Source organism: Elephas maximus, chromosome 6 (assembly GCF_024166365.1).
Source record: "Elephas maximus indicus isolate mEleMax1 chromosome 6, mEleMax1 primary haplotype, whole genome shotgun sequence".
NCBI classification, from domain to species: Eukaryota; Metazoa; Chordata; class Mammalia; order Proboscidea; family Elephantidae; genus Elephas; species Elephas maximus.
In genome coordinates, this window is record NC_064824.1 from 103,828,214 (window position 1) to 103,849,579 (window position 21,366).

General features: G+C 37.4%; 1 protein-coding gene across 11 annotated transcripts in view; it reads left to right on the forward strand.

Annotated features, from left to right (window-relative positions):
- The window catches only part of PARD3B (par-3 family cell polarity regulator beta), a 1,165,226-nt gene that overhangs the window by 546,462 nt on the left and 597,398 nt on the right, over positions 1-21,366 (forward strand). For all 11 annotated transcript variants that reach the window (XM_049888916.1, XM_049888918.1, XM_049888913.1 and 8 more), the window contains one exon: positions 15,826-15,935. In XM_049888916.1, coding sequence (XP_049744873.1) covers positions 15,826-15,935 — 110 coding nt within the window. The remainder of the gene's footprint in view (positions 1-15,825; positions 15,936-21,366) is intronic.

Consider the following 21,366-nt stretch of genomic DNA (forward strand, 5'->3'; position numbering starts at 1 on the left):
CATTCTGGGTGTACTTTTTCCAAGACAGATTCACATGTTCTTCTGGCAGTCCATGGTATACTCAATATTCTTTGCCAACAGCATAACTTAAAGGCTGTTGGCATAACTTAAAAATTCTTTTTTGTTCTTCTTTTTTTGTTGTCTAGTTTTAGCATGCATATGAGACAATTGAAAAAACCATGGCTTGGATGAGGTGCACCTTAATTGTCAAGGTGACATCTTTGAGTTTTAACACTGTAAAGAGGTCTTTTGCAGCAGATTTGCCCAGTGCAGTACATCGTTTGATTTTTTGACTGCTGCTTCTATCTATGGGCATTGATTGTGGATCCAAGTAAAATGAAATCCTTAACAACATGGTCAACCTTTTCTCCATTTATTATGATGTTGCTTATTGGTCCAGTTGTGAGAATTTTTGTTTTCTTTATGTTGAGGTGTAATCCATACTGAAGGCTGTAGTCTTTGATCTTCATCAGTATTTCAAGTCCCCTTTACTTTCAGCGAGCACAGTTGTGTCATCTGCATACTGCAGGTTGTTAATGAGTCATCCTCCAATCCTGATGCCACATTGTCTTCCATATAGCCCAGTTTCTCCAATTATTTTCTCCCCATACAGGTTGAATAAGTATAGTGAAAGGGTACAACTCTGATGCACACTTTTCCTGATTTTAAACCACGCAGTATCCCCTTGTCTTGTTCCAACAACTGCCTCTTGATCTATGTACTAGTTCCTCATGAACACAATTAAGTGTTCTAGACTTCCCATTCTTTGCAGTGTTATCCATAATTATGATCCACACAGTTGAATACCTTTGCATAGTCAATAAAACACAGGTAAACATCTTTCTGGTATTCTCTGCTTTCAACCAAGATCCATCTGACATTATCAATGCTATTCCTCGTTCCATGTCCTCTTCTGAATCCTGCTTGAATTTCTGGCAGTTCCCTGCTGATGTATTGCGGCAACCACCTTTGAATTATCTTGTGGTAAATTTTACTTGTATGTGATATTAATGATATTGTTCAATAATTTATGCATTCTGTTGGAAAACTTTTTTTTCCCCGGTAGGAAGTCTTTTTATTGTAGCACGTAATCTAGTCTGAAATTGTTCTTTTTTCTTCTCTGAAGATCATTAAAACGTACTTTTTAAAATGACTGGGGGCTATGGACAAGGAATGTTAGAAGCTTTTTTGTGAAAAATATTAGATGGAATTCAAGAACAAAACCAAAGACTGTCACAAACTAGAAAAATATCTGTCACATATCCCACTTAGCTGTTCACACTGAAGGAATGAATTAAATGATTTGGCAGTGTCACCGACATACCTGAGCATTCTTCTTATTTCATTTTGAGGCACCTCTTCTATGAAAGCAGTTGTCTATGTGTGTGTGTTTTCTAATCTAGATGTATAACATAGAATGAGATGACCTAGACAAGCATAGTACAGAGACAGTTCTGATAGTTCTGAGCTTTCATGTTCAACTTATATGGACAATTCCACCTTTTAGCTGTCATCCTTTTTTTTTTTTTTTTCTTAAGACAGCACTGTGTATTGATTTGTTTGCCCTGAGAAGGCCTGAAAGATGAGATTATGATCCTCCATCTCAAAGTAAACCATTTGGCAAGTTCAAATGCAGAAACCATTTTGCAAGTTCAAATGCAGATTCAGATACTGGCCTCTTATCAGTGCCTTCACTTAATGCATTTCACAGGTGGTAGGTCTTTGTTGTTAAATGTTGTTATTGCATTCCCTCTGATCTTGGTAAATTGTACATTAACTTACTGTTCTGTAACTTTCTATCAATATTTTTTTATTCCATGCTGCTAAGTTATAATAAATGCTAACCTAGGGTAATTCAGTACGTGAAGTTTAATGGGCTTGTGACATAAGTTAGAGAAAACACATATCACCTTCGAGTTAATGAACATCTCATGTTCTGGTATAAAGGTTGTTCCTATGACTCTTAAAAATCCATTATGGAAAATAGTTTATATTCAAACCAAATTCTGTCTTCCCTATTGCAGTGCAATGAATTACTTAATATGGCCCTTCTAGCCGTAGTCTTTGTAACTCACAGGCAATGATTGAAAGGAACTATGCAACTAAGGTATACGGAACCTGTGATGGTTGAGGTTGTGTATCAACTTGGCTAGGACATGATTCCCAGTATTGTATGATTGTCCTCCATTTTATGATCTGATGTAATTATCCTAATTATCCTTCATTTTATGTGTTGTAAATGCTAACCTCTACGTGTTAATAAAGCAGGATTGGTGTGGGATATGTCTTGAGTCACAGTCTTGCAGGAGGGTATGACTCAAGTCCACCTTTACTGAAGTTACACCCTTCACTGGAGCGTGGCCTACACCCAAGGTATATCCAATGTGAGTGCCCTGGCGGGGCTTGCTGTCTCTTTCTCTGCATCTGGATTCTGCATCTGGTTCATGATCATTTGACCTTTGGTTCTTGGGACATGAGCCAGAGTCCTGCCATCTGACCTACTGATTCTGGGATCCGCCAGCTTCCACAGTCCCATGGGCCAGTGTCCTATCATTTGACCTGATTTGCCAGCTTCTGCTGCCTTGTGAGCCAGCAGCCTGTGGTCTGACCTGCTCGTTTGTGTTCATCAGCTCCAGCAGTTACATGGGTTGGGAGAAGCCTATGTCTGACCCACGGATTTGAGATTTATCAGCCTCCACAACTGCATGAGCCATTTCCTTTATATGGTTCGTGAGTTCTGTGAGACATTGCAGTGAATTATAGAACTGAAACAGGAGGGAGACTACTGAGAGGAGGAGGAATAGTGGATGTTAAAGTTGATGGAGTGGTACAGCAATTTGTAAAAGTTGGACATTTGGGACATCTTTAATCTCTGCCTCATAGGAACCAGCTTTGTGCTGATCCCTAAAAAAAATTATTCATTTACTCATATTTGGCAGCCCTGGGCCCTCTATGTTCAAATGTCTTTCCCTTGAAAGTTAGGACTCAATGCTGTTAATAAGAGGAGCTTGCCTCTTTCCCTGAAAATCATAGAAACATGATCTAGTTTCATACCCGTGGTCTTTGGATTTCGATGCACATTGAATTTGATGCCAGGAGTTACTCTGAAAAGTCAATAATGATCCTTGGATCATTGCCTTGCTATGCTATTGGGTGAATTAGTTTGCTGGTATAATGTGCTCCAGCTTGTGTAATGAACCTATTTAGTAGCAAGACAGCAGCCATATGAAACACCTGGGTGGTCTTCCAGGATACTTTCAAGTGGATTTGATTTCACTTCTCTAATGTGAGGTCACAAAGGCTTGGACAGCTGGGGCCAGTTCCACATCACGGACAGACCCCTTCCTACCGGATGCATAAAGTAAAAGGTGCCTGAGGTCAAAGCTGGTTTCTGGGCTCCAGGAGCAGCTATGGGTCAACAAATGAGATCTCAAGCCACAATTACAAAAGTTGAAATAGTCTCCACACAGGAGAGAGTCAGCTTTTCCTCAGGCTCTTTTTTTTAGACAGGTTTCCTGCCAGAGAAGCACAGTTTCTGAATTTTGTATATTGAGCTTCAGTTGATTGACCCTTGTTTAGAATTTTAAGTGCTGCTCAGTAGAAACTATGCCATTAATATCAGAAAAACAAAGGGTATGAGAGACATTAGGTACCTTCTCTACTGCAGAGAAGATAGCACTGGGAGCATATAGGCATTGGCATAAACTGTGTTTTGAGTGTTCCTAAGAGATAACAGTGGCTTCATAACACACCACTTCTCCCAGTCCTGCCAGCAACTTTGAATGATCCAGTAAAATGTAATGATCAAATGCAGCAGATAAATCTTATAGATTTGTGCCCAGGATGCCTTAAATTGACTTGTGGATGTTTCTCATCTATGAAGATGGACTTGGTGATTTGAATTTAGTACTTTGATGTTGCCAGTAATTGTTTGCAACTGCAGCTCAATGGCCTGAAGGCCTTGCTGGTTTCTCCCTTTCTCATCTTGTAAAGAGCCAGCGAGGTGTTCTTTCACAGGCTGTTGCTCTCAGCACACTGGGAGCTCTGGCCTACAATTTAGGAGAAAAGAATGGTTCCTTAAGCCCTTGGTACTGACCAAAATCTCTGCCTAATGGATGACCCAAAATGTGCTCCATACTGAAGCAAACAATCCCCTCTAGGCCAAATCCCTTAACTAGACACATATTAAGATTCACTCTATGGTTTTTAGGAAATGTAGTGGCTCAGTGGTTAAAGTGCTCATCTGCTAACCACAAGATTAATGGTTCAAACCCGCCAGCTGCTCCACAGGAGAAAGATATGGCAGTCTGCTTCTGTAAAGATTTACAGCCTTGGAAACTCTATAGGGCAGTTCTGTTCTGTCCCAAAGGGTCACTAGGAGTTGGAATCAACCCGATGGCAGTGGGTTTGGTTTTTGGTTTATGTTTTTTACAATGAAATTCATAAAGAAACCATGAGGGAAAAAATCCTTCTTAAATGAACAATTACAAATGCCTTTTCCAAAAGGCATTTTAAGTAGTAGCTCAGTACTTGAAAAAATGCTGTATATTGTCACCCTTTGGAAACCTCACTGCTATTTAAATTAGATTAAATTAAAGATCTCTCATTTTAATGCCTCCAAGGATTGCTCTTCTAACCAGATTCCTCAGTCTTCTTAATCACTTTCTTCCCCAGTTACTTGGTTCATGCCTGTCTTCTGACTGAGAGCATATTATCAGTATCCATGAATGAGTGTTCATTTCTAGCCTGTAAAATCATGTACCCATCTACCTACTACGAGTATCTTAGTCATCATTGTATACCAATTCATCAATTCATATATCTTCTGCTTTTCAAAATTCTGTTAAAATTCAACTCTTCCAAAGAATTTTTTTAGGTTAACAGAGCTGTTACCCTTCTAGTTATTCTATGGGTTGCCATAAATCTTATGAATACAGATTAACCTCATAAATATCTAAGGTCTAAAAGCACAGGTGGTGCAGTGATTAAAAGCTACGGCTGCTAACCAAAAGTCGGCAGTTTGAATCTACCAGACGTTCCCTGGAAACCCTATGGGGCGGTTCTACTCTGTCCTTTAGCGTCACTATGAGATGGAATTGGCTCAGTGGCAATGGGTTTATGGGTTTTTAAGACTATAAAGCATAGAAAACTGAAAGATCAACTGAAGGGGTAATAGATTTCTTCACAACTGTTGTAATTGACAAGATTGTAGTCAATATTTCAGAACCTCTACTGGAATTGCTTAGCACTGGTGTTGATATTACCCTTTTGCTCATTTATTATTAAGTTGCAAGGGTGATAACGTATGCTGCATTAGTGTGACTAGTGTTTGTTTTAAAACAAGTGTTGATGCTGAAAAAATAAGTGTTGGGTAAAAAAAATCTGACAGTATCAATTTATTTATATTTTGGGAGCATAAACCCCTTTTGTGAAGCAAAAATTTCCAAAGACTTCTGAATTGAGTCATTAAAAACCCTATGGACTACAGTTCTACTTTGACATACGTGGATTGCCGTGAGTCAGAGTCAGTTTGATGGCTATATATGTATAAGTCATTTGCCCGCAGAGAACATGTAATATAATGCTACTACTCTTCACGTCACTCTCTCTCTGACGTTCCTGTTTAGCAGTTTATTTTGTCACTATCTTAAATGACCTTTTTTATTATCTTTCTTTCCCTGTTGTTGGTTATGTGCCATTTAGTTGATTCTGACTCATAGGGACCCCATATGACAAAGCAGAAATTTGTCATAGGGTTTCCTAGCTATAGCCCTGGTGGCACAATGGTTGAGTGCTTGACTGCTAACCAAAAGGTGTTTTGAACCCATTAGCAGTTCCATGAGAGAAAAGACCTGCTGATCTGCTCCCATAAAGATTATAACTTAGCAAGTCCTATGGGCAGTTCTACTGTCCCACAGAGTCTCTATGAGTTGGAATCGACTCCACAACATACAATAACAACAATTTTTATGGTAGTCCAGCACTTAACCTTTATGCTACCAGAGCTCCTTGGCATTCCACAAACTATACAAGAGCAGGACATTTGTGAGTTGTGCACTGATGTATACAGAGTGCTTGGAAGACTGCCTCATGTATTTTAGGTGGGCTGTAAATATTTGTTAAATGAGTGGATTAAGGCGAGAAGGAAAAATACAATTTTTATAAGATAAAGCAGGATATGATATATCCCAAAAAGCAGATCCACATTTTGTGGGGCCTTGAATATATGCAGTTGTGGGAGAGAGCTATTTAAGAAAAGGAACAGAAAGTTTAAATACAAATGAAGTACAAAAATGAATTTTCATTTAGAATGAAAAAAGATCGTAACAATTTACAAATTTAATAAAACTGATAAAGTCATAAATAAATAATTATATGAATTAACTACCTGTTACTATCTCTATTATACTTTATGCTAATTTTTGGATTCATACTTTTTAATCATCTCTTCGTATGTATTAATCATTTTCTATTGATAAGAAGATAATCTTTTCTTTAGTACGGTTAATCAAAATGCTTTTAATTGTTTAAATAATGATAATTGGGATATATAGGCATGTGGCTTCACAGATAGACATACTTGCAACTTTTGAAGCTGCCATCATTTTGTGTTTTATTAGTACAGGAATTTTAATTCTATTTTGCATAATTCCCATCAAAAATGAAAAAAAGTGTAGTACATTTATCATGACATACATACGGTATTATCAAGTATATTCTAGATAGGAAAGAACTTCCCATTTGTCAAATTGTCAATGAAAATTGAATTATCTGCTTATAATTTTATTCATCTGGTGACTGAAAGAATTTTTTTCTGTAGACTAGCTTCTGGCTAGGTCCATTTCAAATCTTGTTTATTTTCCAGTACCTACATACTTCTATTGTTGGGTGCAGAAAGGACACAGTCATGCTATGATGTCATCTACAGCACTGCACCTTTGTGTCACAGAGCTGGGTGAACCAATACAGTGGTTGATTGAATATTCCTAGAAGCTATTCATCAACAGATGACTGGCAATAACAACTACACTTAGAAGTGTCTGTGAACCACATAAATGTATTAGACTACATTAAAACCAAATGTATCTCCAACTCAATTTTCCCTTGGCTGGATCCCAGAAATGCCCTTGGCCACTCTAGCGTCACCTGCTAGGAGGGAGAATGTGATGGTGGGGACATTGGAGTTGAAAGGGATAACAGAGTTAACTATGGCAATTAAAACATTTTACTTTTGCAAATTTAACAAAATTATATAAATATGTGATCATATTGTTAAAGCTCCTCTTGAGGTCTTGTAAGGGGCTCATGCAAATAAGGGAACCTAATCCTTATGCTTCATTAGTGCCGCTGCAAAATCTGCATCTGATTACAGAGTATTCCAAAGAAGGAGAGATAGTTTGTAACTGTGGGGATGGCCAGGATTAAAATTAATTGAGATATTACAAAATGATATTTTAGAAGATTGAGCCAGAATACATACTAAAAGTTGTAGAGATCAGTTTTACCCAATGGCAGGTGGTGTCTAACTAATATTTGGTGTCTAACTAATGACAAAGAATCCAGTACAAGATGTAAGCAGAGAGGTAGGTCGAGGAAAACCACTAAAGTCTTTGAATGTCAGAACAAGAAATTGGAAGTTGGTATGCAGATGTCAAATTCCTTCCTTTTTTTTTTTTTTTTTTAAAGTTTTAGGAGTCTTTATTTGGATTTGTTGATTCAAGTATCTCTATTTGTATATGTTAATATTTTGCTCCTTTTTAAAGCATATGATTTTTAAAGACCAGGTCAATTGCTTGTGCTGAACCTTTTCTGAAGCTTGACATTTTTCTTAATATAACACTTGGACCCTAGTCCATGTCTAAGACATGACACCAACTGAACTTAAATAGCATGAGTAAATTGATATTGTAAAGTACTTTAAACGATGTTAAAACGTGTAGAGTTGTATATATCAAACAGATAAAATGTGAAAACTTCAATCAAAGAAGGGGCATGTGCCTTTAGTAATACAGCAACAATGTCCTCCAAGTAAAGGCAAAACCATCTTCAGAGAAAATCGTAATTCCCATTGAAGGTCAGTTAGAAACTCCCTTACTTGTTTTTATAGCAGTGACACTCCAATTTAAGTAGCTTTTTGAACACTAGAAGCTGTTTTATCAGGTAACTGTTCATTCATGTCTATTGTGTCATTAGTGACTATTCTGTGAATTACCAGCTTTATGGAGGTGTTTGCCCCCATATGTTGAACAGGATGGTGTCTACAATCCAAAATTAAAGAAAAATAATACTAAGTGAACTTCTTTCCTCATTTTATAGCAATACTGGGAGTCTTTTTTCTAATGCAGTGAAATTTAAGACTAAAATATTTGGACGACTAAAATTCTGTTAAAATTTGACTTGGTTTCTCTTGTGTGGTTTTTCCATTATAGTGTTTGAAAGCATACCACAGCTGCTCCATTCATCACAAGCCAGGCACCAAACTGGGTCAGGCACTCCTGCAGTGAAAGTGATCTCTTACCTGTGCTTTGCCATAAATCGTGGCGCTATTGATATCATTACCAATTTTTTTTTATGGGTCTCCAGATTTTAGTGCTATGGAGTTTGCTAGGGATCAGTTGAAAAGCCCTATTTGATGCCTGTAACATCCACACAAAAAGAAAATCTACTAATCTCCAGAAGCAAAGGCTGTTCTTTCACTCGTTTTTTTGTTTGTTTTTTAAATAATATTTTATTGCGTTTTTGGTGAAAGCTTACACAGCAAATCAGGTTTCCAATTTGACAATTCCTACACGAAGTGTTCAGTGACATTAGTTACATTTTTCACAATATGTCAACATTCTCTTTAATTCTTTTCTGGTTGTTCCATTTCCAGTACTCTAGTTTCCTTGCCCCTTTAACTTCTTATCTTTGTTTTAGAGTAATTGTTGACCTTTTGGTCTCATATAGTTTGTTTTTTAATGGAGCATCATACTGATGAATAATATTCTTTATTTTGTGTGCCACTCTGTTATTTTACTTAAAGGTGACCTCTGGATAGTTTTGCTTCAAGGTTTGAAGAGAATCTCAGGTTGATAGTCTCAGGGGGTCCTCTAGTCTCAATTGGTCCAGTAAGTCTGCACTTTTTAAGAATTTGAGTTCTGTTCTGTATTTTTCTCCCATTCTCTCTGTGGCCCTCATCAGAAGAGTCAGTATTGGTAGCCACCTTTAGAAGGCAGATTTTCTGAGCCCTAGTCTTTTTGCAGTGTACCTTTGGAGAGCATATCCATATTTTAATGTCAAATTTATTTATTCTACAAATGTTGAAGTACAAGATAATTGAAAGACATTGTTGTAGGTGCCGAAGTCTATTAAGGAAATGTACTATATGACACAAAAATGCAGCCTACTACTAATATTGATTACCTGGAAGAATGTATATTTTTTTCTTATTTCTTTATCTCTTTTTAAATGTATAAAAAAAATCACCATTTGCAATTCGTTTTTGTCATCAACGTGAAAGATTTACCAATCTAGAGGTATTTCAATAGCATTTTTTTCCTGTTCATATTTAACTCGGTATCCTAAGAGTTGGAAACATTAGAAGGAAAGTGTGCTTTATTTTTTTTTAACTGTCTTTTTATGTGATTTGATAATTCAATAATGCAGAAGTAATCCTTTAGAGCAGAGGAAAATTGAGACACTAAAAGGACCAGCCCTTATCCTTCTTTATACTATCTTATAATGTTATATAATTCATATTATAATGTTAACTCCAATTCCTTTCTCCACCCCCACCTCCACCCCCACCCACCTTTTCCTCTGCGCTACCCTCTTTGTTTGATTTTGTTAGGCACTTGCCATTCTAGATAACCTCTCTGTCTCTGAATATTCTCTGAGAAGTTAAAATCCTGGCTTTCCCATTCTTTCACCTGCAATGCCCTTAATAGACCTGTACTAAATCTTCATCTCTTTTCCTTTTTTCCACCTCATGTTTGTCTCTACTGCCTCGTTGTTGACGTCTATAAAAAAATAAATAAATAAATCATAAAAACGTTGTTGAAGTCAATATGATTTCCAAAACCAACTTCATACTTTATCAATGCCCAATTGAAAATCCACCATTTGATTTTTCACACACATCAAGACATCTTAGATTAAAAGCAAATCGTCGAATCCTCGTAAGGCTGAAGCCAAGATTCTTGTTTTCTCCGAACTAAATCATAAAAAAATCATAGCAGTCCCCAAAACTTTCCCATGGCTGTTCCCCAAGCAAGAAATATGAGAGAGGTTTCAGGTTTCTGTTTTTTGCTCCTTCTCGTTTGCTTCAGTTGCCAAGTCCTCCTTATCCTCCTCTAGCTTCTCTCTCCGTTTCTGCCTGTGACTGCTGGTACTGCATTCACTTCCTTCTCGCTGCCCTGCCAGCCTCTCCTGGTTTGTGCAGAATGCCTTGTCAGCACTCTGACCATGATCACTAGAGCTCTCCAAGTGTCAATCGTATCGCCTTAGGTTGAAATAGCAGCAATATTGGTGACAAGCTGCCCTTCCAGTCTTGCTCAGGAGAATCATTAACGATCTTTAAAGAAAAACCCTGCTGATACTCACCATATAATTTAGAACATGTGCCTGTGAGACTTTGGATATAGGACTCATGTTTAAAACCATTGTTTTCTCTGTCCACTGTATCATCATACAACTCTTCTGGACCTTGGTTTTAATCTTCATAACTACTACTCTTTGTGAAGAATCCTTCAAAACCCACAAAATAGAATTTTTATGTATAACACATCATCTGTCATTGAAGCTGACTCCATTCCAAACACATCTTCCAACTGCAAAGAAAAGCCACCCATTCATGTGTGTATGTGTGTGTGTAAGTGATTTATAACAGAGACAGAAACTTATATAGATAACACCTTATGTTTGTATTGGTCGTTATATCTTGCATTATTCATTGGTGTAACAATTTGAGCCTTTTAACTAGTTGCCTCTTTAAAAATCTTTTCCCCCCAACTGGATTAGGTGGCCCATCTCTGGGCTCCTGTAGTTTCTTTTACAAGGATCATGGAACAAGTTATAGCAACCCTTTCAACATCAGTTTCACCATCCTTAAAATGGTGATGGCTTGAGAATCGGCAGATGTGTTGTTATTCATGGACCCCACCTTCTCTTCCAATGATGATGTGGCCTGACCAATGCTAGTTGGATCGAGCCCTGGAAGAACCCGATGAATCTAGCAGCCTTAGAGAGAAGCACAAGGAGTGTCCTTGAAAGCTTTTCCTGAGTGTAGCCTAAGCCCGGATTATACGTGGGCAAGTGGTGCAGCATGAATTGAGCATTCCTGATGCAGCAAGACACTATCTTGTGAGGACAAAGTTACCAGCAGTTACATGCTCCCTCAGGGTCTCTTCTCCTACTCCAAGTAGCTGTCTCTTTGACTCCCATTAAGTTTCTGTGTGCCTGGCTGAATAAAATAGGGGTTTGATCCAGTCTACAGTGTGTGTGTATGGGTTCTCCAATAATTCATGCATAGTCTGCCAGGAACACGGCACTGCTACCTACGGTGATGTGTAATGAAATGAAATGTACTGAGATGTCGCTTGCTCCACATCTTCTCCTCTAAGAGGTAAGACAAACGTAAGCACCTTGATTATGCTTCTTAAAATACATTTCAGCCCTGTATAGTTCCTGGTGCATAAGAGGACCTCCAATATCTGTGTGGAAAAACATACTGTAGTTGTATAGCCCTCTATGTTTTAAAGCGCTTAACATTTATTATTTTATTTGAGCGTTACAGCCAGTGGCTTTTAAACTATGATTCCAAGGAATACTGGTTTTTCTTGAGCTGAAATAGGGCTTTACTTCCAAAATCTGTTAATAAGCATGTTTTCTGAATGTTAGTGTATTGCCTTTTTTTTTTAAAAAAAAAAAACTTCCCTTCTCACTTCACCTTTTTCCCCCACCTCTTAAAAGCTTTGATTTCTATGGTAAGGCTATGCCTGCTTTAGAATAAAATTGTGCTTCACTATTTTAATTTACCTGTTATTCCATAGGAGCCCTGGTGGCACAGTGGTTAAGAGCTCAGTTACTAACCAAAAGGTCGGCAGTTCAAATCCACCAGTCACTCCTTGGAAACCCTGTGGGGCAGTTCTGCTCTGTCCTTTAGGGTCACTATGAGTCAAAATGGACTCTATGGCAATGATTTTGGTTTTTCTGGTTGATTCATAAAAATTAAGTTGACTTCAGGAATTCATGTTTTAGAGCAGATAACACTGCTCACAACAAATGAATCATGTAAGCAGAGCAAGTTCTTTTACCTCCTTTTATTGTGGTGGGGGGCATTTCCTGCTTGAAAGTTATGTACTGAACAAGGCAATACCCCTAAAAACCAAACCAAACTCACTGCAGTAGAGTCAATTCCCATTCACAGCAGCCCTATAGGACAGAGTAGAACTGCCTGATAGGATTTTCAGGGCTGTAAACTTTATGGAAGCAGACTGCCACATCTTTCTCCTGAAGAGCAGCTGCTGAGTTTGAACTGCCAACCTTTCGGTTAGCAGCTGAGTGCTTTAACCACTGTACCACCAGGGTTCCTATCCCTAGGCAATATTCCTAGTGTACCTTATTTTATCTCACATCCCCATTAATTCTGTGATCTGATGTTACCACTAGTTTTAAACGATGAGACTGTCAAACCACCAGGAAAGATGAAGCTTGGCCTATTTGACTTTGAAGTCCATGGTTCTCTCTACTGCACATGATAGCTGTTAGTGTTATTGTTTGATCGTTACTGCGGAAGTTATGTTTTATTTACTTTTTTCCCCTCACAAGAAGTTCCATGATTGAAAGGCGTTGTCTCCCTCTCATTTCAGTAAGCTTTGCCTGCCAGGTTCGAGTTCTACTCTCTGTTATATGCCAACATTTGCTGAAGTTATCTTCAGTGCATCTAATTACTTACCTTCTGTTGTACACTAGGACATGTATTTCTTTGTCATTAAGTTACAACTCAATATCTTCTTGAAATCCATCTTCAAATGGGGTCAGCAATTAAAAAAAAATTTGTAGGAGGAGTTGTTTAAAACTCTCAGAGATAACAGTTCATATTTAAAGACGCCCATTATTAATTCCAATATGAAATGATTTGCACTTGTTATTAACACACTGAGACAGCCAAAGTAAAATTAGAAGGTAACTCACCAGGAGATATTCAAGTACAGAAAAGTAGAGAACAGGAGAACTTACTCCTAATGAGCTAAGCCAGTGCCAATTCTGACTCATAGCAACCCTATAGGACAGAGTAGAACTACCCCATAGAGTTTTGAGGGTAGGTTTAAAAAAAGATTTAACAATCTTAATTCTTGTAATGTTCCAAATAGTTGGTACATTTGTACAAAACTGAGCTGCCATCTTCTTGGAGGCACACTATAGAACTATGGCATATTGATTGAATAAACAATCTAAATATATGTTGTTAGAAAGCTGTCTTAAATAATTTAACATTTTGTTATTGAAACAGTAGATATTGACAATAAATGAGGAGTCATAGAAATGGAGTTGTGTCCTTAAAGTTGAAGGAAACTGTCTGCTGTTGCTGCTTTAAGAAAAATGTATTCATTCCTAACAAAAAATAAAGAAGCTTTAAAATGAACAGAGTTGATATATATATACATATATATATATATATGCACATATATGTGAACCAAGAGTGTTACCAAGAAGTGTCTTGGGTCCGAACTGCCGACCTTTTGGTTAGCAACTCTATGGGGCAGTTCTACTCTGTCCTATAGGGTGGCTATGAGTTGGAATTCACTCGATGGCAGTGGGTTTTGTTTTTTTTTTTTTTGTATGAACCAGCTGAAAGAACAATGTAGCTAAAATTGTTAATCATTAAAATTTCCATATTTTTGCTTCTAAATCAACTTATTTTGGGAGGAGGAGAAAATAGCCTTAATATCCCTTGGTGTTCCATGCTGGTTTTACTTGTTTTCAGTTTGTGTTCCTGTTTGTTTTGCCCAATTTGAGATCATTGATTCGCAGTGTACAGACCTGTGTTAAATGCTTGGAAATGAACCAGAAATTTATGGAGTTTTCCCTATTCCTTTCCTTTTTTTTTTTTTTAAAGATAATGAGTGACTTTATTGATGTTGGATTTAGGCTGACGAGTACACTAATGTCGGAAACCCTTTTGGCGAAATGGTTAAGAGTTACAGCTGCTAACCAAAAGGTTGACAGTTTGAATCCACCAGGCGCTCCTTGGAAACAATACGGAGGGAAAGCTCTACTCTGTCCTATGGGGTTGTTATTAGTCGGAATTGACTGGACAGCCACAGGTTTTTTAATTTTTTTTTTTAAGTACTTTTTTTTTTTTAATGTTAATTCAGGGGCTTTGCTTGAAAGCAATTTATTCTTTAGATCACCTGAGGGAGAGAAAAAATACTGGTGTAGGACTGGGATCCTATTGTCTTCGGATTTTCTTATGCTTTCTCTGGCTTCTACACTTTTTTTGTTGTTAATTTTTTATTCGGAGAACCATACAACTATTGGTTATGTCAGATACTTTTAAGAGATGTTTTAGATGAGGATGGAGAGGATGGGGAACAATGTGGTGAAGTGTCTATTAATAAAAAAAGAAATAAAAGAATGTGAACGTGGACTTCATCGTACCTTTTGGCTTAGTGTCTGCTTCCAAAGTAGCATGGTAATTTCTTATTATGAAAGAAGTTATTTTTTAGAAGAGCAGCTTCAATCTGAACAAGTTTCACTGCTAATGGAAACTATTAGCAATTCTATGTTTTGTATACAGAATAGGATTTTAGGAGGGCTTTTAAGAGTGAAATTTGTGAATAACTTATTAATTTACTTTCCGTAAGTTTACTGTATAAAACGAGGCATGAAATGTGTTCTTTAAACTACAGTAGCTTGATAGGGTTGGGTTATTTTTAGAATATTGATAAATGGGAAATAATATTAAGTGTTCTCCACTTTTTTCCCAAAAGTACACAAAGTAAAAACTTAATTTTTGTACGAGAATGATTTTTAAACTGCAAATAATTTTTTTTGAGATTTTTTTTTTTCTCTGTAGTGGCTATTTTTATATGAAACAAACTATTTTAGGCCTAATTGCAGTCAGAGTAGTTAGGCTGCTAGCTCTGCTAAGGTTGAATTTCATTTAAACTTTCTAATAGTATGATCCTTTTTCAGAATTTAATAACTGACTGAAATATTTAATAGTGGGAGCTTTCATTAAATTAAAAAGAAATCAGGATATATTTTTAGAAGAACTAACTTAATTTTTCTTATCAGTTTTATCAACTTTAGAAAAAAAAAGGAAGAGAACGAAGCGAATCTCTTTGTGTACTTCAGTAGACATTAATGCTATAACCCCAGCAAATAATTTATTTCAGTATATATCATGATTCAGAAGACTTGGGAAGCACCAAAAGGCAGCAGTAACTGTACTTCTAGCTGTACTGAACAGCAAATTGCTCTATGTGAACCTCTTGTCTGCTGGATAAGCATTCTTTTTAATATGCACATGTATTTTTTAGATCAGTTTTATATTGTACACTGTCAGCCTTTGTTTTGCCCAAGAGTTTTCTGTTAAATACAATGGCTTGTTTTGAAATGCAAGTGGGGAAAGCTAAGAATTGAAAGATTTTATTTCCATGTGTCATTCTATAAATAGATGACAAAAGATCACTAAATAAGGATTCATTTACAAGCACCCTTAGAAAAGAATGTTTTTACATAAAAGCATGTTGTAAACCTTTTTAATTAAATTGCATTGTGCCGTGCACTCTCTTCCCTCCAGGGTTCTTTTGACCCCTCACCTTTTATTTTATCCTGCAGGCACTCCGCTGTTGGTTCGGAGAAGCAGCGACCCAGCACCTGGCCCACCTGCTGATGTCCAGCCAAGTGCTTCACACCCCAGTGGCCAGAGTTTGAAACCTGTTGTTCTAGTAGGTATCCTGCCGTTTGCATTTCTAATGAAAGATCAAAGAGCCTTATCCATAGCCTAACTGAACTTTACAGTCCTAAGTAAGTAGATCATTATATAAAGATCTTTTGATACAATATATAGTATTAGCCCTAATACCAGCTAGTATGAGCTCTGAGTAGTATATAGTTATAATGATAACTATTGGTTACGTAGCACTGATTATGAGCCAAGTATTTTTTTAAGTGCTTTACACATATCTAAACTTCCACATCAAGGTAAGTGTACGTTTTTATCTCCATTTTATGGATAACGAAATCGAAGCAGAGCAAGGCTTAGTAACTTGCCTGAAGTCACATAGCTAGTAAGTAGCAAAGGCAGGAATTTAACTCAGGTGATCCCACTCCAAAGTTTATACTCTTAGCCAGTGTACTTTTTACCGGTTGCTTTCCAAGCAATTCTGATTCATGGTGACCCTGTATGTGTCAGAGTTGAACTGTGCTCTGTAAGGTTTTCAGTGGCTGATTTTTGGGAAGTAGGTCACCAGGCTTTTCTACGGAGGCATCTCTGGGTGGACTCAAACTTTTAACCGTTTGGTTAGCAGCCAAGCATATTAACCTTGGGCAGCTGGATTTCCTTTAATGACCTATTTCATAATGCCAAAGGATGTAGTGGCATAGTGACTAAGTGCCACGGCTGCTAACCAAAAGGTTGGCAATTCAAATCTACCAGGTGCTCCTTGGAAACTTTATGGAGCAGTTCTACTCTGTCCTATAGGGTCACTGTGAGTCGGAATCGACTCGATGGCAAGGGGTTTGGTTTTGGTTTGGTAAGGATGTAGTGTATATATGTTCAGTCTGTTAAGGTGGTGCTTTGTAAAGTCGGACCATAGTAAATGGCAAAACAGCTTCAAGCTACCGTAATTGTGGGTATGTGGTGCAGGTATTGGGTTTCTAAAACTCAACATTCCAATTAAAGAACAATATTATTACATACCAAAAGCACTTATAGCCAGATATAACTGAGAAGTTATGTGGAGAATAATTTCTTGAAGAGACAATGTCCTCCTTTCATATAGGATGGTGGGATTTTCTGCTAAATCCCGAGTTCCTCTGAAAAACTATTATTACAGATCATACATTCAGACAGCCTGAGAGTTAGATTTCGGTTAATGGCTATATATGAGTGCAATAGGGCATCTTCAGTAATGTAACCATAGTAGATTGTTTTCTAAAAGCAAGACTCTTTTCCCATTTTAAGTCTCACTGTCTACAGTTCCTACAGGAGGAGGGGAACATTTGTAGGTATAAAAGGATGCTGACTGAGCTATAGAGATTCTCCCAGTTTGTTATATAATATTCTTATCAAGAACTAGTGCCAGTGTATATGAGGTAGGAGTCACTATGCCAAATCATTGGGCATTTGATAATAGCTTTGTGCAATATTTTATCATATTTCTTTTCTTAAACAATGAAGCAAGTGTTCGGAAAATATTTTAGATGTAATATTTTCTTGGTGTCCTATTAAACACTCTGTCCTTTTAAGGAAAAGCATTTAATGGAACATTAATAAAAATCAGGTGGGTGTTTTCTACTTTAATCATGAGTCCAAACAAAACCAGTATGTGGTATGTATTTTTTTTAAAAAAACGCATTCTGATTGAGACCATACTAATCCTGAATATATTGCTTTGGGGGAAGAGAAGAATTATATGAGAGGGAAAAGAATTACATAAGAGAGAAAAACTGTAATTTACTGCTTATTTTTATCTTGTCAGTATACTGGAAAATGAGAGAGTGTCTGATTAATGTGTTACCACGTTTAGCATGCAGAAAACCCACCAATGTTTAGTTTCCTGTATCTGTCACTTAGGCTCTGTGCTTAGAGCAACTGAAGACATCAGCATTGCCTTCCTTAGAGGAAATGAACACTACTATCTTTCTGATAGATTCTTTACTATCTTTCTGATAGATTCTTTAGCCTCCCTAAAATATGACTTCAATTGGTTACAAGTTGTGGTATAGAGAAGAGGGGTGTAATATTACTTGCAAAGCTGAATATGCTAATCCAAGAAGAAATGTTGGGCATCCAAAACTCTTGTTCCTAACCCTTATGCAAATTATCAAATATTGGCCAAATGTCTATGGCTCAATGGTAAAAAGGAAAAAAAAAAAACCCCATATTTTCACCTTTCCTTTGGTATTCTCTGTGGATGATGAGTAGAGATCTGAGACCAGAAGAGTCTCGTCCTTGCCTTGCCAGGTAACTTCTGTTGCTTCTGTTGAAAAGTAATCTTCATGAATACTTCCAGCCTTAACTGTCCAAGACACTGTGACTTATTTATCTTTCTATGTCTAACACCAAGAACATAAAAGTTGCACAGTGTATGTTTGTTGGCCTTAGGAATGTAAGACACATATTACTGGGAAAAATTCTAGAACCACTCAGCAATTAACCAGCTTATCTTACTCTGCCACTGTCTCTGTTCCTCTGAAAGAGTCTAACAGAAAAATGTTTATCTGCCCCAAGATCAGGTCTACCCCAGCAAACACAGATAGTTTAACTTTCCTATTGTACAAAGGGTAAGGAAAGTTAAGAAGTGAAGACATTTTAGGAGTGTCTTCTAACCTAGAAGAAAGGAAGGAAAGAAGGGAGGGAGGAAGGAAGATAACTTTACTCATACATCCCTGTATATCCAAATGTATGGATTATTTAGGCTTGTCTGTCCAATGTAGTAGCCACTAACCACATGCAGCTATCGAGTACTTGAATTATTTGTTGTTGTTAGTGCTGTTGAGTCAATTCTGACTCATAACGACCCTATGTACAGCAGAAGAAAACACTGCCCGGTCCTGCGCCATCCTCACAATCGTTTTTATGCTTAAGCCCATTGTTGCAGCCTCTGTGTCAATTTTGTTGAGGGTCTTCTGCTTTTTCGCTGACCTTCTGCCTCACCAAGCATGATATCCAGGGACTGATCCCTCCAGATAACTTGGCCAAAATATGTGAGACTTAGTCTTGCCATCCTCGCTTCTAAGAAGCATTCTGGTTATACTTGTTCCAAGACAGTTTTGTTCATTCTTTTGGCAGTCCGTGGTATAGTCAGTGTCCTCCTCCAACACCACAATTCAAAAGTGTCAATTCTTCATTCTTCTTATTCATTGTCCAGCTTTCACATGCATACAAGGCAATTGAAAACACCATGGCTTGAGTCAGGCTCATTTTAGTCCTTAAAGTGACGTCTTTGCTTTTCAACACTTGAAAGAGGTCTTTTACATCAGATTTGCCCAATGCAATGCATCTTTTGATTTCTTGACTGCTGTTTTCATGGGTGTTGATTGTGGATCCAAGTGAAATGAAATCCTTGACAACTTCAATCTTTTCTCCACTTATCATGATGTTGCTTATTGGTCCAGTTGTGAGGATTTTTGACTCATGACTAATCCAAATTGGAATGTGTTTTTGGTGTAAAATACTCACTAGGTATCAAAGACTTAAGCTTGATAAAAGAATGTAAAATGGTTCATCAATAATTTTCATAATGACTACATGTTGAAGTAATAATATGTTTGGTATATTGGGTTAAATAAAATGTATTATGAAAATTATTTTCACCTGTTTCTTTTTCCTTTTTTTTTTTTAACATGGCTAATGCCCATTGCTGTTGAGTCGATTCCGACTCATAGCTACCCCATATAGGACAGAGTAGAACTGCCCCATGAGGTTTCCAAGGAGCAGCTGGTGGATTTGAACTGCCGACCTTTTGGTTAGCAGCCAAACTCTTAACCACTATGCCACCAGGGTTTCCAACATGGCTTATAGAATATTTAAAATTACACCTCTGGTCCGCATTCTATTTCTTTTGGACAGTGCAGCTCTAAACAGAAGTAAAAGTGGATATAGCATTTATAAAATGGTTTGAGGCCTTTGGGGGAAGTTCTTTGAACTTCATTTCATCTCGGGAGTTTCAGCATGCCTAAGTTTCCCTGGGGCAGTTCTAGTTCCTACTGGTTATCCTGGTATAATTATTAATAGTTCCTCCACTAACTCTCAGAGATGTACCCCCCCCCCAAAAAAAACCCACTGCCATCAAGTCGATTCCGACTCATAGCGACCCTATAGGACAGAGTAGAACTGCCCCATAGCGTTTCCAAGGAGCACCTGGTGGATCCGAACTACCAACCTCTTGGTTAGCAGCTGTAGCACTTAACAGAGATGTACAAGCATGGGTAAACATTGTTTGGTACCTACATATAACCCTATAGTGGTGTTGTTGTTAAGTGCAGCCAAGTTGATTTTCGACTCATAGTGACCCCATGAGACAGAGTAGAACTGCCCCGAAGGGTGTTTTCTAGGCTGTAATCCTTACAGGAGCAGATTGTCAGGTCTTTCTCCAGCACAGTGGCTTGATAAGTTCGAACTGATGACCTCTCAGTTGGCAGCAGAGTGCTTAACCATTGCGACGCTAGGAATCCTTTACGTAACGCTTATAGTCACTTTTATTATTTGTTCACTAATAAAAGGGTGAGTCTTTTAAGAAAACTGTGGGAAAATTACTCATAAACCAAAGCACGCTGCAGAAGTGGTTCTGTGTGACAAGGACATGGAGGCAGGGAGTACAGACTTGGAGACTTCACGTACTTTTCTGTCTCTTCTGTCCCACAATTCTACTTGATTCTTCCTCCACAATGTCAGCTGTACTATACTTGATTCCTATGATTTGATAAGTGATGATGGATATGGGGATTGTGTGATAATGTAGCAACTAATATGAAAAATAATTGCTTAAAAAGCCATGTTCAACTGCATTTCAGTTCAATATCTAAGGAAAGAAAAACAATCAAAATTTCCATTTTTTTAAACAGAGTGTTCACATGTAAGTAATTCACAGATGGCAGAGCCCCCAAGTGGGTTATGTTCAATCATTCCTAAGAAATGAAACTTACTTATAACCCACAGCATAAGAAGCTGTACGGATGAATATTTGACACATTTGATTATGTTGAAATATTGCCTTTAAAACCACAGTTGATGACTGTTATTTTTAGTTGCACTTCATTAGGCTTTGCATAGAGAGATTAGTTTTCCTTGATGCCTAGAGGTATGTGTTTCTGAATGATTGAGAAAGTTGCACTTGTTTTCTGGTTTGTTAAGTTATTATAGACTGGTTATTTAAGAGGTATACTTTCAGATATATTGGAGTTTAAAAAAGGGTCTAAACTGGTAAAAACAGATTCTCTGCAAGCTTCAAATTTTGTGTGTATTGAGAAGCCACTAAATCTCTGTTTGTTACTTAGAATACCATCAGGTGGGCAGTGTGGAAATTTCTTTCCTTTCTTCTTTTCATAAGCCCATCCAGTTCATCAAAACAGCACCATTAAAAAATGTGCCAGTAATAATAGCTATTTATCTTTCAGGGCAATAGCAAATCTAATTCTACGGGCTGATTTTGA